Source organism: Lepidochelys kempii, chromosome 10 (genome assembly GCF_965140265.1).
Source record: "Lepidochelys kempii isolate rLepKem1 chromosome 10, rLepKem1.hap2, whole genome shotgun sequence".
Lineage (NCBI taxonomy): Eukaryota > Metazoa > Chordata > Testudines > Cheloniidae > Lepidochelys > Lepidochelys kempii.
In genome coordinates this window covers 33,248,766-33,263,967 of record NC_133265.1, presented here as the reverse complement: position 1 = coordinate 33,263,967, position 15,202 = coordinate 33,248,766, and the positions used below count along the sequence as shown (strand labels likewise).

At 48.3% G+C, this 15,202-nt stretch overlaps 1 protein-coding gene across 2 annotated transcripts in view; it reads left to right on the top strand.

Annotated features, from left to right (window-relative positions):
• TRAP1 (TNF receptor associated protein 1) overlaps positions 1 to 15,202 on the top strand; it is a 75,724-nt gene that overhangs the window by 33,328 nt on the left and 27,194 nt on the right. For both annotated transcript variants that reach the window (XR_012161182.1, XM_073362771.1), the window contains exons 5-8: positions 5,556 to 5,627; positions 6,530 to 6,690; positions 8,249 to 8,358; positions 10,630 to 10,703. Coding sequence is in view for 1 of the 2 variants with exons in the window: in XM_073362771.1 (XP_073218872.1) it covers positions 5,556 to 5,627; positions 6,530 to 6,690; positions 8,249 to 8,358; positions 10,630 to 10,703 (417 nt within the window). In the remaining variant the exon portion in view is untranslated. The remainder of the gene's footprint in view (positions 1 to 5,555; positions 5,628 to 6,529; positions 6,691 to 8,248; positions 8,359 to 10,629; positions 10,704 to 15,202) is intronic.

Below are 15,202 nucleotides of genomic sequence, written 5' to 3'. Positions count from 1 at the left end.
GTTAGAGAACCCCTGTTCTAAAGTGTGCTAACGTGTTGTGTAATAACTAGTCCATATAGTCCAGTGGTTCTCAACTGGGGGTCTGTGGAGCAGTGCAGGGCTAAAGCCGGCAGCCCCCTCCATCCCAGCCGGGAGAGGCATGGGTCTAAAGGCAGCACCCATCCCCCCATCAAGCCCCCAAAGCCGGAAGCAGTGTGGTGCTGAAGCCGGCAAACCTCCCTGCCCCCCGCAAGCCAGAAGCAGCGGGGGGCTGAAGCTGGGAGCCCCTGCACCCCCTGCCCCGAAGCTGGGAGCCCCCACCGCCCGCTCCTGCTGGGCCCTGGCATTTTTATAGCATGTTAAGGGAGTCCTCAGCAAGAAAAAGGTTGAGAACCCCTGCGATAGACCATGCTGATGTATGTTAAAGGTTCCCGAGTGCGCTTCTATGTTAAAGCACACTAGGGAACCATTAGTGCGCACCAGCAGGGTCTACATGGACCAATTAATATACAACAATTTAGCACACTTTAGAAATCACCCCTTCCCTTCCCCTCCTGTCCCCTCCCCCCCCCATGTAGCACATTACCCCATGAGTAGAAAAGCCCTTTGAACAAAGGTCAGTGTGGTGACAGATCATCTCACGTTGTATCAGAGGCATCTCTGTATGAAAAAGGATTATGAAACTAATGAGCCATGGAGTAGTTTTTCTATGCTCTTCAAAAAGTAAGGTGGCAGAGTGGCATCTCTTCAGAAAAAGAGTTAGGTTTAGTTAGTTATGTGGATGTTTAGTTGGAGAAGTGCAACCATAATTCTGAAATTCTTGTGTGTCTAAGAGATTGTCTAACTGGGGACACTCATGAGAGTTAATCTGAATTAATTTTTAAAGTGGATTAGTTAAACTGCATTAAATCTCTTTGTGGACACTCTTATTCAGAATTAAAGTAGAAGTGAATCTAAACTAATTGATTTCTAAGAGAAATCAAACTAAATCCATTTTAAGAGTGTCCACGCAGGGGTTTATGAGATTTAATAAATGCACTTTAAATTCGCACTTTTTGTTAATTTGGATTAATTTCCTTGAGTGTACCCATGTAGACAAGCCCTAACATGCTTGAAAGGTAATGTAGACTGAAACCTCTGTGATGTGCCTGCAACTTCGATATCACTGTAAATATTTTTATGGGGGAATTTCTTTCGCTTTTTACATAGTCCTAATGTGGAACTGGGGTATACAGGAGGGGAGCCACACTAATGTACACTGATAAGATCCTTAGCCAGGGAGCCCATCTCTGAGTCTTGGGCAATGTCACAGGTGCTCCATCTGGGATATGAATCAACCCGTGGTGAGCTATATGTTAATAACTTCTGTAATTAACCTTCAATCAATGAAATGTTGGTGCTATGCTTTAGATCTGAGTTAGGGGAATACTATGAACTACTTCTGTTTCTTTTCTGCAATGTGGTTTGTCATCTTTGCTACAAAGTTGCAGAAAAGCATTAGCTCTCCTGAACTCTGGAGAACACATCTCTCAATTAATAGTGTCCAATTCACTTCCCATTCTATAGAAAAATTTTACCTTTGCACCCAATGTAATCTACCAATTTTGAGGATGGTATCACTTTTCTTGTGGTTTTCAGAGTGGGGTCTGAAACTGCAGCTAAGTGTCCCTTATAAACCCAATTTGAACAATGGAGTGACTGCTCTCTTTCTAATAATGTTGGATGCAGCAGGGTTAGAAAGTGTTCTTGATTCTGTGGTCATGCAGTCGCCCCTGGCTAAAACTCTCCTAGAAATGCACACCGCTGACTGACTTCACTGTAAGCTGCTGGGTGATGAGAATAGAAACTCCAGTAGTTCCTGTCTTTGGTTTTACTGGAGCGTGTGTTGTTGGCTCTTAGCCCTTTCTGCCCCCCTTCTACATTCCTGGGAGTTTTATTTACTTTCCAAACCTGTAGAGGGTCTGCTTTGCATAAGTATGACTGTGGTCTTTGCTGCAGGACATCATTCCCTAGAGTTTCAGAGTAACAGCCGTGTTAGTCTGTATTCGCAAAAAGAAAAGGAGTATTTGTGGCACCTTAGAGACTAACCAATTTATTTGAGCATAAGCATAAGCTTCCATATTGTGGAAACTGCAGTTTCCACAGCATGCATCCGATGAAGTGAGCTGTAGCTCACGAAAGCTTATGCTCAAATAAATTGGTTCGTCTCTAAGGTGCCACAAGTCCTCCTTTTCTTATTCCCTAGAGTGCTGCTCATTGATTAGAGAGCTGGCTGGCTGGGAGCAGTGCCATCTGGTGACAAAAGAGCTGCAGCTGTCAGAGAGCCTGTGCACTGAAAGAGAGAAGTTTGTAAGCTGATCACATTTATCTCGGCCAGTCCAGGTATTTTCCTGCTATATGGCACATCATTTTGCTGGGATTCTTGGCCAGCCACGTACAAGTACTGTTCCCATTTCCCTATGGCACAGACGTGGGCAAACTATGGCCTGCGGGCCACATCCGGCCTGGCACTTGAGCTCCCAGCCAGGGAGGCTAGCCTCCGGCCCCTCCCCTGTTGTCCCCCCTCCCCTGCAGCTATGCCGCTGCATGGGCAGCGCTCTGGGCAGTGCGCTCCTGCAGGGCAGCGCGGTAGCGTGTCTGTCTCTGGCCGAGCGGCGCAGCTGCCAGACATGCTGCTCTGAGCGCCATAGTAAGGGAGGAGGGGGGTTGGGTAAGGGGCAGGGGGTCCTGGGGGGCAGTCAGGGGACAGGGAGCAGAGGGTGGTTGGATGGGACGGAGGTTCTGGTGGGTGGGTGGGGGTCAGGGGACGAGGAACAGGGGCAGGTTGGATAAGCGTGGGAGTCCCAGGGGGCCTGTCGGGGTGGGGGACGGATAGGAGTGGGGCAGTCAGGGGAGGGGGGCTCGGTAGGGTCCTGGGGAGCGGGGGTGTGGATAGGGTTGGGGCAGTCGGGACAGGGAGCAGGGGGGGTTGGATAGGGGTGGGGTCCCAGGGGAGCGGTTAGGGTTGGGGGGTCTCAGGAGGGGGTGGTCAGGAGACAAGGAGTGGGGAGGTTGGATGGGTCAGGGGTTCTGAGGGGGGCAGTTGGGGCAGGAAGTGGGAGGGGTCGGATAGGGGGCTGGGGCCAGGCTGTTTGGGGAGGCACAGCCTTCCCTATTTGGCCCTCCGTACAGTTTTGCAACCCCGATGTGGCCCTCACCAAAAAGTTTGCCCACCCCTGCTATAGCAGCTGAGGTCAGAGCTGTTTTGGGAGCAGTCAGTTTGAACTGTAAGCTGTCTTCACTGCAGTTGTGTTTCATTCCATTCAAACCAGTGTCCAGAAATTTTCCTTAAGCATTTTGCAGTAAGTTTGGCAGAGGTTTGATAATGGCCAATTACATTCAGAGAGCAGGGATTTATTTTTTAAGGTATAGGAATTTGGGAATGATGTGCTATGCTATAAATAGGAGTGGATCAGAGGAGCTCAGAGCTCTGTTCAGGGGTCTGGAATGAACAAAACCTGAACCAGATGCTGAAAACGTTTCTTTCTGGCCTGGGGGCAGGGACGTTCTTGGCAGATTCCTGAGGTTTTGCCATTTACTGTTTGTTTTTTCTGGCTGTACAAACCCTGCTATTGAGACCCTACCTGGCATCCAATTCACTTCACATCTTTAAGGTGACTGATTGGGCTGCCATCTTTAATCACATGAAAGGCGTCACTTTTCTGTGTCAAAAGGGGGAGCTGTGTGGACACAGAGGAAACACCTCACCAGTTACCAAGACATATACTTGAGCCAATGTCTTGCATGCACTTGAAGATATTTTGATCATCCATTGGAAATAAACACTGATCTAAAAAAAATAATTGTGCATTGTCGGCATTAATTATGACATTTTGTTTTGCTAGTTAAGAAGAAGCCTACATGGTGAGGAAATAGTTAGGTGGGCGGGGGGAGGGGGGGTAAGTAGCAAACACCAAAGGGGCTGGATTTCAGTGAGATCCCTGCTCATGCTGTTCAGTTCCACTCAGATTCATTCTTTTGACATTTGGGGGCCTGGACCTGGACTCTAGACAAGATGTGCTCAGGGCATGTGAAATCAGACCCTGTTCTGCTTCTGATTTTGCAAGGCATGTAGTGATTTGTGCTCGGTGATGGTAGATGACTCAAACCCCTCCTTTGGACGAAAACCTCATTTTACTGTGGCACTAAATCTAGTTACACATCATGTGCCATCGTGCATAATCAGAGGGAGTCAGAGACCTCTGTTGGAGTGACTTCATTAACCCTTTGTAATGCAGCTGGTGGTGCTGTGCTGTGGGAAGTTTGCGTTTGAAAAGTGACACCAAGTCCATTTTCTCACCGTTGTGATGTGATTAGCTTGCACTTCGTTTCTGTGGAAGCTACGAAGGGAACCGAGTTCAAATGCAGCAACTTAAAAGGGAAACCCAATGTGGGAAGGGTCAGGGAAGCTCTTGCAAAGCAGGAAGTAAGAACTGGTGTATTCGCAGTGGATTGGACCCCTATGTTATGGGTTGGCCATTTCTGAGTTGTGATTTTTGCCATACTGCCACAGAATTGTCCAAAGGAGCGGCAGGGAAAACTAAAGCTGAATCAAAGCAAACCCATTCTTACTGCTAATGTCCAAGGATCTCCTGTCTGAGAGATGGACATCAAGGATGGCAAGGAGTGAGTTATTTATTGTGATAAATGGGAATGTAAATTCAGACTGACATGGATGAAAATAACTAACAATAGACCAACAAACTTCATTCTACCAGATGCCAGTGTTCAAAGTCTGGGCTACATGGCAGGTAACAGTCAGTGTAATAGCCAGTTCCTGGCCCACCCAACAGAAATGGCAGCCTCTGTGGGGGAAGCCAGGATGAGAGTGCTCTGACACACATTCATACCCAGTTCTCCAGCCTGGATGCCAGCGTACGAACAGCATACTCGGCTGTCGAGTTTTGCAGAGGGTAGCATTGGGCTAGTGAAGGTGACAGAGAATAAAGAAGAGCTGGTTCATGGTAACACCCACAATGAGGATGGATGGTCTTGTGGTCAAGGTACTGAACTGGCTGAGGCTTGGGAGATCTGGGTTCAGTTCACTGCCCTGCCACAGACTCCCTGCGGGACCTTGGGGATTAGCCTTCCTTTCTCCTGCACTTGGTCTGATCTCTTTAGGGACAGGGACTGTTCTTTGCTAAGTGTCTGTACAGCACCTACCATGGTGGGGCCCTCTTGGTTGGGGCCAGTAAGCACTGCTGTGATAAAAATATTCTATTATGAGGGTATAGAAGTCAGTTGGTTTCTTAGTGCTTTTTTGTGTCTACTCTACATTCTGCTAACATTTGGTTTGAAGCCACTGGGCAGTCATTTCTGCACCTTAGAACTGTGCATTTTCCTGATTCCCATGTCCTGGCCTGGGGAAGGGGAACCATCCACTGTGGTGAAAAATCCAGTCTTGCAATTTTTTAGCTAAATGTCCCCAATGGTAGTGGTGTCTGATTTTGGGAATTTACTGGGATGCTCTATGTCCTGTCTGCTGCTGAAATGCACGTGCCCTGGTACATCCGGTTCTATCGTTGTATTCCCTGCAGGATACTGGCATTGGAATGACCCAGGAGGAGCTTGTTTCTAATCTTGGCACCATTGCTCGATCTGGCTCGAAGGTAAGAGAGATGCCTCCTTCATGTTGTGTCCTCATGGCCATTTTCATTCCCCTGAGGCTCCTCGATCCTGCATCTCCTTAAGCCCTATCGTGAAGGGGACCCCTGTTGGGAGGTGAAACCAGCCCAAGGCTCCATTGTCATTCCTGACCCATGAAGTGTGTGGTCATTGGTACTAGGACAACACTAAAGAACCATTTTCCTCTCATTGGGGAAGCAGGGTCCCATTAGCTGGGGGATCCCTTATGTGTCCTCTGTTCTGTAGATCCAGGCTCTTTATATAGACATGGTGCACTTGGCTGTGCCGCTTTGTAAAAGCAAACTTCTTTCCCCCAAGGCATTGTGATCGAGATCCACAAGCTCTCTACCTTCATGTTCTCTAAGTGCTGTCTGGGCCGCAAGTTGCAGCACAGTTACTGGTGGGCCAGGGGTGGACACAGCTGTTTGCTGGTGCATATATTTGCCGGGTTTTTCCATCTCTGAAATCCCTATTCATTTCCTGCAACTGAGCAATCACACCCCATTCTCTTTCTTCTCTCCCACCCGTTGCAGCAGGCACTGCCCTAGGCAATGCTTTCCTGTTCCAAAGCTGCAGTCACTGCTCCTCCCTTACTATGTTGCTCCGTAGGAGCAAGTCACTGGAGCTTCTTCTACTTGTGCTGTCCTCAGGAGGGTGAGCTCAGCCCCCCAGAGCGCTGACTGCTGCAAAGCAGTTGAAGGGGAGGAGTCCCCTTGGAGAGGAATGTTCTGGGGTGCCAGGCTCACTGAGCAAACAGCAACAGGCTGAGTCAGGGAGCGTGGGGAGAGCAGCTGTGGGGGTTTGGGAGGAGGCTGCAGCCTCCCAGCTGTAGCCGAGGGTGAGTGGACCTGCAGTCCAGTATACCTGCTACTCGTTGTCCCTACAGGCATTTCTGGATGCGCTGCAGAGCCAGGCGGAGGCCAGTAATAAGATCATTGGCCAGTTTGGAGTGGGCTTCTACTCTGCCTTCATGGTGGCTAATAAAGTGGAGGTGTACTCGCAATCTGCAGAGTCTGGGAGCCCTGGCTACCACTGGTCTTCAGATGGGTAAGAGTCTGCAAAACTGGAATTATTGGAGGCCAATGTATTGGAGAGAATGAGCGAGTGTTGTGACATTGTCTGTAGCTCCACCTGGGTGGGGATTGGAAGCTGCGCAGGGAAGCGCAAGATGAGGTAGGGCACTGGTCTTTTGCAGCTAGACACCTCGGTTAAAATCCTGCTTAGGTTACAAGTGAAAGTCTTCATTACAAAACCACCCCCCATGTAACTCAGCAGCCTGGCTGTGCTGGCACAGAGCTTGGGTTTGAATAGCCAAGGCTGCTATAAGGCAAGAGATGGCGCATTAGGAGAGCTGTGTGGTGCCCTTCACCGCAGCCTACGCTGTCAGCTCCTCGCTGCTATGGGCTTGTTAAACAAGAAAACCACACGTGAATTCAGTCCTGCTAAGTGTGCCAGATTGACAGCCCTAGAGACTGACTGCAGTCTGCCCACAGAGCAGGCATGGCACAGACCGTAGAAGCTTTCCCCTCTCCACCCCACCAATGGGCCTCAGTCCTGCCTTGAAGGGATACTGCAGGGGTGAGAAGGAAATCCAATCTCTCTGGGCTAGTCATTTTGCTGAGAATGCCAACAAGCAGACCTGTTGTGGTATGGGTTATAACATGGGCAAATGTCTTCTGTGAGCTAGACTTCCATATAGATCACCCACTCATTTAACACAGGCCACAGAATGTCCATCAGATGGCAGAAGCTTTGAGTTACTGCAGACTTGGACCAGAGCCCTAGATGTGAAAATCTCCACCTCCTATTAAAAGCCCGTGGGAAGAAAGAATTTGCCAAGTTTATAAATCCCTGAAAACAGTTTCACAGTTAAAACTTCGGATCCTGTTGTGTTCCAGATAATAATCCGCTTTATTGTGCTAAATGTTATAGTCCTCCTGCTTGTAACCTGTGAGGATCACTGAAGGATTACCTGCCATTCCTGCACCTTTCACAAAGTGTGTTTTCTACCCTTGAATTGGTGCTGCTCCCTGGAACATTTGACCCTCAGACAGATGGAGCAGTCACTCGGAACTAGAAAGAGTGGAGATGACCATTGGTAGGAAAGGGGACCCTGTAGCTCAGTGCAGAAGCCCTTCATCAGAGGGTGTTGCTGCAGTCTAGTGGAAATAATCATAGACTGGGGCACATGTGCTGGACCAACAAAGAGCCATGCAGTCTGCTTGTCTGGAGCCTGGAGGGCTGCAAGTATCTGTATAAAATGGAGAAGATTTCAGTTGCTTCCATGGAGGTTTAGCCCAGGCTGATGACATCACCCAGCGTGCAATGCTGTTGTCAGTAGAGGCTGCTGGTATTATGAAGCATTGTCTGTTGGGACCTGGAGTCTCTGCAGGCTACATCACCATATTGTAGATCTGGGTGACCACATGTAAAACTCCACAGTGCCTGACTTCCATTGACTTCAATGGGAGCTGGGTGCTGTAGTGTCATTTGTGCTTTGAAAATCGTCCCCTTGGTTAATGAAATGTTCCCTTTTCATTCTCCCTTGTTAATAAACATCCCCCAAGGAAAAGGTTTCTATGTGATGCTGTGTTTCTAATCCTAGCTCGGGAATGTTTGAGATCGCCGAAGCCTCTGGTGTCAGACCTGGGACCAAAATAATTATCCATCTCAAAGAGGAGTGCAAAGAGTTTGCGAATGAGGACCGCGTCAAAGGTGAGCAGGGTGCGGAAATGAAATGGTATTCTTTGGATTCCTATAGCCCCTTCCCCCTGAGGAGTGCTGTCCCCATCTCACAGAGGCCTGGAGAGGTGGTGACGTGGTGGCAGAGCTTAGATTAGACCCCAGTGTCCTGACTCCTAGTCTTCTGCACTGCACTGCACTCCAGCCTTTGATGCTTATACTTGTAAGTTGCCTGTCGGTTGATGCTGTCCCCCCTGTGCCCCCCCCCCCCGAGGGTCAACATTTCATTGCCAGAGCCCCGTGGCTCTTCCCACTTTACACTCCTGCCCTTGTGGGGCTCCACATCGATGCTGTTGCTCTTGTGAAGATCGACTGGGCTTCTGGAGCCCTGTGGATGGGTGTAAGGGTTGCAGTGATGGGGATGAGGCACTGTGGGCTTGTCCCCTCTGTAGCTCTTCTACCACCGTGCTTTCTCTTCCTTTGAGCAGTCCCAGGCAAACCCTAATCCTCTCAGGTTATCCTGGAGCTGTGGAAAGCTCCATGGCCAGTATTAGAAACTCAGAAGTTCTCTCTTACTTGGGTATTATTACAATGCGGTGGCTAATGTTTGTAAAGTGCTCTGAGATCCTCTGCTGAAGGGGCCTGGGAAGGGCAGACGATGGTGAGATTTTAAGGGTGAGCTTGGGCAGATGGGATGTGTGCAGAGAATATCTGTCCTTTGCTCACCACAGGTGCTGCTCACCAAAGTAGAATGTGGCTCCTATTTATATAATCCAGGAGCAGCTTGCCAGCCCCAAAGGCCATTACTGCATCTCCTTCTACCTCTGTTCTAATCCAGGAATATACAGGGTGCTGCCAGTTTAACTCATTGACTTCTCCCAAAGAAATGGGAAAATCAGGTTGAATTGTCATGCCTGCTTTTTCTATAGACATGTCTGGGAGCTTAGACCCCCTAGTCTTTTAACCGAGGCTTAATTCCTTATATTTCACAGGGTAGGGGAAAAACTGTTAAAAGAAACATTGAGATTTCAAAATGTAGTTAGCAAATGAGAAGGTTATGGCAGGCTGCTAACCTTAAGTTTGCCCACTTCCGCATAGGCATTGCAATGCAGTGTCTAATTACATGATCTGCTGCTATTTCCACAGACACCTGTCTGTTTTGTGAGCACAGTGGATGGTGTATTGTTTAAAATGTTTTACCACACATGCACATATGTGAATTTCATTTTAAAATGGTTCTAACATGGCCAAATGTAAACCAGTTTTTCCTGGGATCCTAAAAGTCACCTTTCCTCCCTAGGAACCATATTCCTGCCAGTTTCCAGCTCCCTACTTCACACTGCATAGTGCTAGAGCTTGGGGAGGGGTGGGGGTTAAAGCAAGGATACCATATCTAATGGGAAAGTGTCCCCTTCCCTCTCTGGATCTCAAATAGCTGAATAATTTTTGCTCAAACTTTTCAAAGAAACTCATTTATCTCTGGGCAGAAACCAAGCCTCTTAAATTCTATCCTGACAAGGGAAAGATTCAGGAGGTTGTGAGCCACGGTAAAAGCTGGGTAACCATGGAAACACTTGAACCCCCACCCTTTAACTGTAGGTGTCCCTATGTTCTCCTCACCCCATAATGTTTTGCGATCCTGTGCTGAGAAGTGCTGGTCACTACAGAATTGGCTGTGCCATACCAAAGTTGTAACTGTAGAAGCAAGAGAGAGAAAAGTCCTTTAACGTCGTCCTCTCCTCTCCCTGGGGCCAGTGCAGGATTATTCGCTAGAGGTTTTTTCTGGCATTTTGCTGAGTCTAGTTATATGCCCTAACCAATCCACCCCTTCCCTCGGGAGAGGGTTCTACAGCTTGATGGCTCTCACTGATATTCAACCAAAATATTCCCTTCCCTCTGTCCTATTACTCCTACTTGTACCTCAGAGTGCTACATTAAATACTCCTCTCCCACTTAGGTATCACGCAGTTCAGATGTTTGTAGACTGTTCTCACCGCCACTACCTCCAGTCACCATCCCTTTGCTAAGCTAAACATTCAGTCTCTCCAGGCCACTAACATTCTTTGTTGCTCTTTTCTGAGCTCCTTCAGTCCATGAATTTTTTCTGATTACCTGATGGGCTGTGGGAAAACATGGTGGGGGGCAGGAGCAGGCTGCAGTGGAGAGCAGGGACACTTCAAAGGAGCTAACCTGTGCTGATATGACAGGTTCCCATAGCTCGTCTCAGTCACAACGATATGGTGGTTGAAACTGATAAGACCTGTGTTCTGGTTTTTTTGTTGACAATGTTTCTCTCTGTTCCAGGGGTGGTGACAAAATACAGCAACTTCATCAGCTTTCCCCTCTTCCTCAACGGGAGACGCCTCAACACGTTACAGGTTAGATTGAGAGCCATGGACAGGGTAGTGACTCGGGGGGGAAACTTGTAACCCTGCAGTGGGCTCAGGAAATGAGTGAATGGGTCCAAAAAGGACAAAGAACTGTGAAAGGATGGGGTGGTGGCGATTGTCCAGGGCAGGGGATCACAGAGCCTTTCTGAGATTAGGAGTTATTCAAGATGAACATTCTCTCCGAAACCATTGACCTAGTGAGTTGAAATGTCTGGTTGCGGTGAAGCTGGTTGGATAGCTTCAGCCGTAGGCCCTTGTGCCTGACAGGGTCATAGGCTGATGACAAGTCGATAAAAGCTGCAGCTGTTTTAAGCTTCTGCTGGAAGCTGGCTTGAGTATGTGTAGACAGTGCAAGCACTTGGTCACAGCAGCTTTTCCCTGTGCTGAAAAATGCCTATTCTGGGGGATTGTGGTCTCCAGGATGGAGGGTCAGCCTCGCCAGGATCGCCCACTCCAGTAATTTGTATCTTGTACAGAGGAGAGATAGGGCAGTAGCTGTGGAGGTCGTCGGGCAGCTTTCCAGGTGATAAAATGGCAATGACTTCTGATGGTCTCCGAGTTGTTGGGAGTTTGCTGGTGGTGATGACTTCCATCAATAGGGCTGCCATTCAATCGCGCCCTCTTGGCCCAAGATAGTTAAAGAAATCTGGAAGGATGCCGCCAATGCCAGCTGCTTTTCCTGCTCTGGAAGCAGAGAGGAGAGCTTCGATCTTGGTTCTTGTGAAGGTTTGACAGAGACTTGATGGAGGGGCACTTAGTGCACAGGATTAATTAAGAACTGTTTTCACCAACCCTCTGACAGTTGTCTGGATTTCTTAACAGGAGCCTGATGATGCTGTTAGCAATGACTTGCAGTGTTTGTGTGTGATGGCATCACATCATCGAGGGTCCGGAGAAGGGCCCGTGCTTTATGGCTTGAATGCATGAAATCTGTGGCCTCCCCTGTATCTATCCGTAGTTGTAATCTTGTGCAGTCCAATGATTGCAGGAGAGCAGTGGCTAAGTCTGGGTCGCCAGTAGCTTTGTTTGCCCTTAGGAGTGTTTTGCTCTCTGGGCTCCAGCACGACATAAAAAAGCTCCTGTAACCAAACGGGATATTCTTTTGTGTGCCTTTAATAATAAGCTTCATGAAGTAGTCAAAGTTTTCGGGCATTGGTGGTATGCTACTGATGGGGTTTTTTGACAGCAGTGGAGAAACCTAGCCAGTCTGCCCATCTCAAATTCCAGCATGGAACAGGTACACTTGTAATGACAGGTTGTTCAAGACCGATGTGTTCCACCGATGTATGTGGAGGGTCCCGGGAGGGGAGCAGCTGGAGGACGGAGCAACGTGAGGGGAGAGGCACCTGAACACATGCTGCCAGCTGTGCACGCTCTGCTAATTAACTGCGCAGCATTTGAATCTCTCCTGGGCTGCTGCCCAAGTACGCAGCTTACAGGGAACACAGGCATCATCCCTTTTTAACTTATACATGAGTGATGTGCCCCAAATGATATGCTGCAAGTTCATTTAAGCTGACGACCTGGCACTAATGACACAGGCTGCAACTCCCAAGGAAGCAGAATACATCCGTAACGCTGCTCTGAAGTGGATGGAAAACTACTGTACTTTTGATACTGGTGGCTCAAACCCAGTCTATCAAAGAGAGTGTCATCAGCTTTCCTTCTGAGCGATTCTGAAGCTGAGAGGATGCTGAACGTAAACCTCTGTGGCAAGGAACTTGCCCACGAGCCTAACCTCCGTGACCTGAGAATTACTCTTGATCATAGCCTTACCTGTCAACAACATCTGAAGAAGGTGAACCATAAAACAAAGAATCACATCAATATCATCCAAAAGATAGCAGATTCTAGCTGGGATTGTCATTGCTCCAATGCTACAAATGGCAATCTTGGATGTAGATTATTTCATGGCCGAGTACTGTGTACTTGTTTTAGGAAGAAGTTCACACATGGACCTCATCGACATGCAGCTACATGCTCCGCAGCCTTGGCTTCCAGTCCTATCAAGCATCCTTCCTCCAGCAATCCAGAGAAAGATGGCTACATTGCATGAGTACAAGAAGACCCTCGCTAACCTGAGCGCCTGCTCCATGACAACCATGTTAATCAGCCTCATGCCTGCCTTAAGTCCCACTGGGTGTTCTGGGCATTGGTGAAGCTCTTCTGTCATCCAGCTTCAACCCAGAAGACACCTGGCGGATGCAGTGGGAAAGCTCTGATGTAAACAGCAAGCACGCAAGATGATCCCACCGTCGAACTGCCTGGCTTCTTGCTCCATCAAAGACAATGGACGTCCATCAACCATATTAGGACATTATATGGAAGATATGAGCACCTGATGGACAAATGGAGAATCACAAATTTGCCACAGTGCAAATGTGGAGACTTCCAAACTATTGAAAACATTATGAACAAGTACCCCATCTTTTCATTTCCAGGGGATATAGCAAAGGTGCACTCTGCATCTCTTGAGGCCCTGGAATGGATTTCAAACATTTTCTGTTAACTTGGAAGTGTTGCTATTTCCATATGAAAGAAGACTCAAAAAGAAAGGAGATAAATCCGGGCTTGTCTTTACAAACATCAAGTCTGCCTTCTGTTCTGATGCTCCATGTTTGTACCCTTTGAACCCTTTGACTTTTCCTCTGTTATGCACTATTTTGTTGACATGCTCAAAGAATTTTCGTAGATTAGCAAAGTAAAATTTTCGTTTTCAGAAGCCATGCCTATTTTCCCAGATCATACCCTGGTTACTTAGGAGTTTAATAATTCTGTTTTTAATTATTGTTTCAGCCAGATTATCTGTAACAGGAGGATCACGCTCTTTAATTGCCCAACTCACCCCAGTACCGTTTACTACAACACTTGCTATCCTCTTGTCCTTTTTGCATAGTAACTGATTTTAATGAGAGGATATTTTTGTTAGCTACTCAGCCACTTCCTTAAGCTCCTTCAGAACTCTTGGATGAATGTCTTCTGGTCTTAGTGATTGATTGCCATATAATTTTATCAGTTATCAAAAGATAAACTCCCAGTTCAATCACAAATTGTTCAGCTGGATGCAGGAATCTCCGGGTGACATTCTCTGACCCGGGTTACACATGAGATACACATAGATTCAATTATCATAATGTTCCCTTCTGCCTTTAAAATAAAGTCTATGAATAAATTTTTCCAGCATCTCATCCACTGATGCCTTAAGCTCTGACTGTGCCTCATCTTTATTATCTGACAAGAGCAGGTCTAGGGCAGGGATCTCTTCCTAGAATGTGGGTGTGGAAATAAAGGTCATTCCAGATTGTACGTAGATGTTTTAATGTGAATATTTAAAGACTAATAAACCCTATCCCTATTACATATTTAGATTCCTACAATAATGAAAAAAGGCTCTTGTCCAAGACCTGTGCCATAAACCACAAAACCAAAAATAACTCTAAACCACTGCTTACCCCGACAGCTAACAGACCTAAGTCATTGGGGACGAGTAGTAGTAAGGTGGGGAGACAGAGATCTTTTGTATAGACTTAGTATTACTTTCTCTTTCTCACCAGTTAGAAAGTCTGTTCTCTTGAGGGGAATGGCAGCAGCTGTCTTCTTAATAAGCAGGTGGCCTCCTCCTGCCCAAAGTCCTGATCCTGGATTTCATTCTTCCATTTCTACACACGACAAGACTGATTCCCTGTAAACAGAAACCTGGAGATGGGACCCATATTGCACAAACTGATTTCCCCCTAGAAATTATTGCCATTTAGCCAACACAACACTGGAGCCTCTTCACATTTAAATATGATTAGGGCTACGATTTGGTCACGGAGGTCACAGCAGTCATGGATTCCGTGACTTTTCCGGACCTCCGTGACTTCTCGGGCTTCAGGGGGAGGAGGTGGGACTGTGTGCCCCTGCCCTGCAAGTGGAGCTGGCTGGAATCAGGACCCTTTCTGCGGGGGCTGCAGCTGGGCTGGGGGCTGCAGCCGGGGCCAGGCGCCTGACCCCAATGGAGTCCTGGGCTTGGCAGGGCTGCAGCCGGGGCCACGTGCCCCAGCCCTGTGGCGTCCTGGACTTGGCGGGGCTGCAGCCGGGACCGTGCACCCCAGTCCTGCAGCTCTCGCTGCAGGCTGCAGCTTGGGCCATGCACCCCCCTTGTGGCTTCCCAGGGTCATATGCCCCGCTCCCCACTGTGGCCAGGGTTTGGTGGGGGGCATCAGTCGGGCCACGCGCTCCTGTCCTACAGCTGGGCAAGCTCTGGAGCAAGGGCTGTGTGTCGTTCCGTTCCCCCCCTCCCTCCCGTGGTTGTGACCCCCCTGCTGTGGCCACTGGGGTCAGGAGGCATGGCCTGTCAGTCTCTCTCTTTCTTCTCTCCCCCTCCCTCCCGCCCCGGGACTCTGTTCTTCCCCCCTACCGAGCCCTACCCCTGGTTATTTTTATTAAAGTAATGGACAAGTCATGGGCTCTGTGCATTTTTGTTTATTGCCCGTGACCTGTTT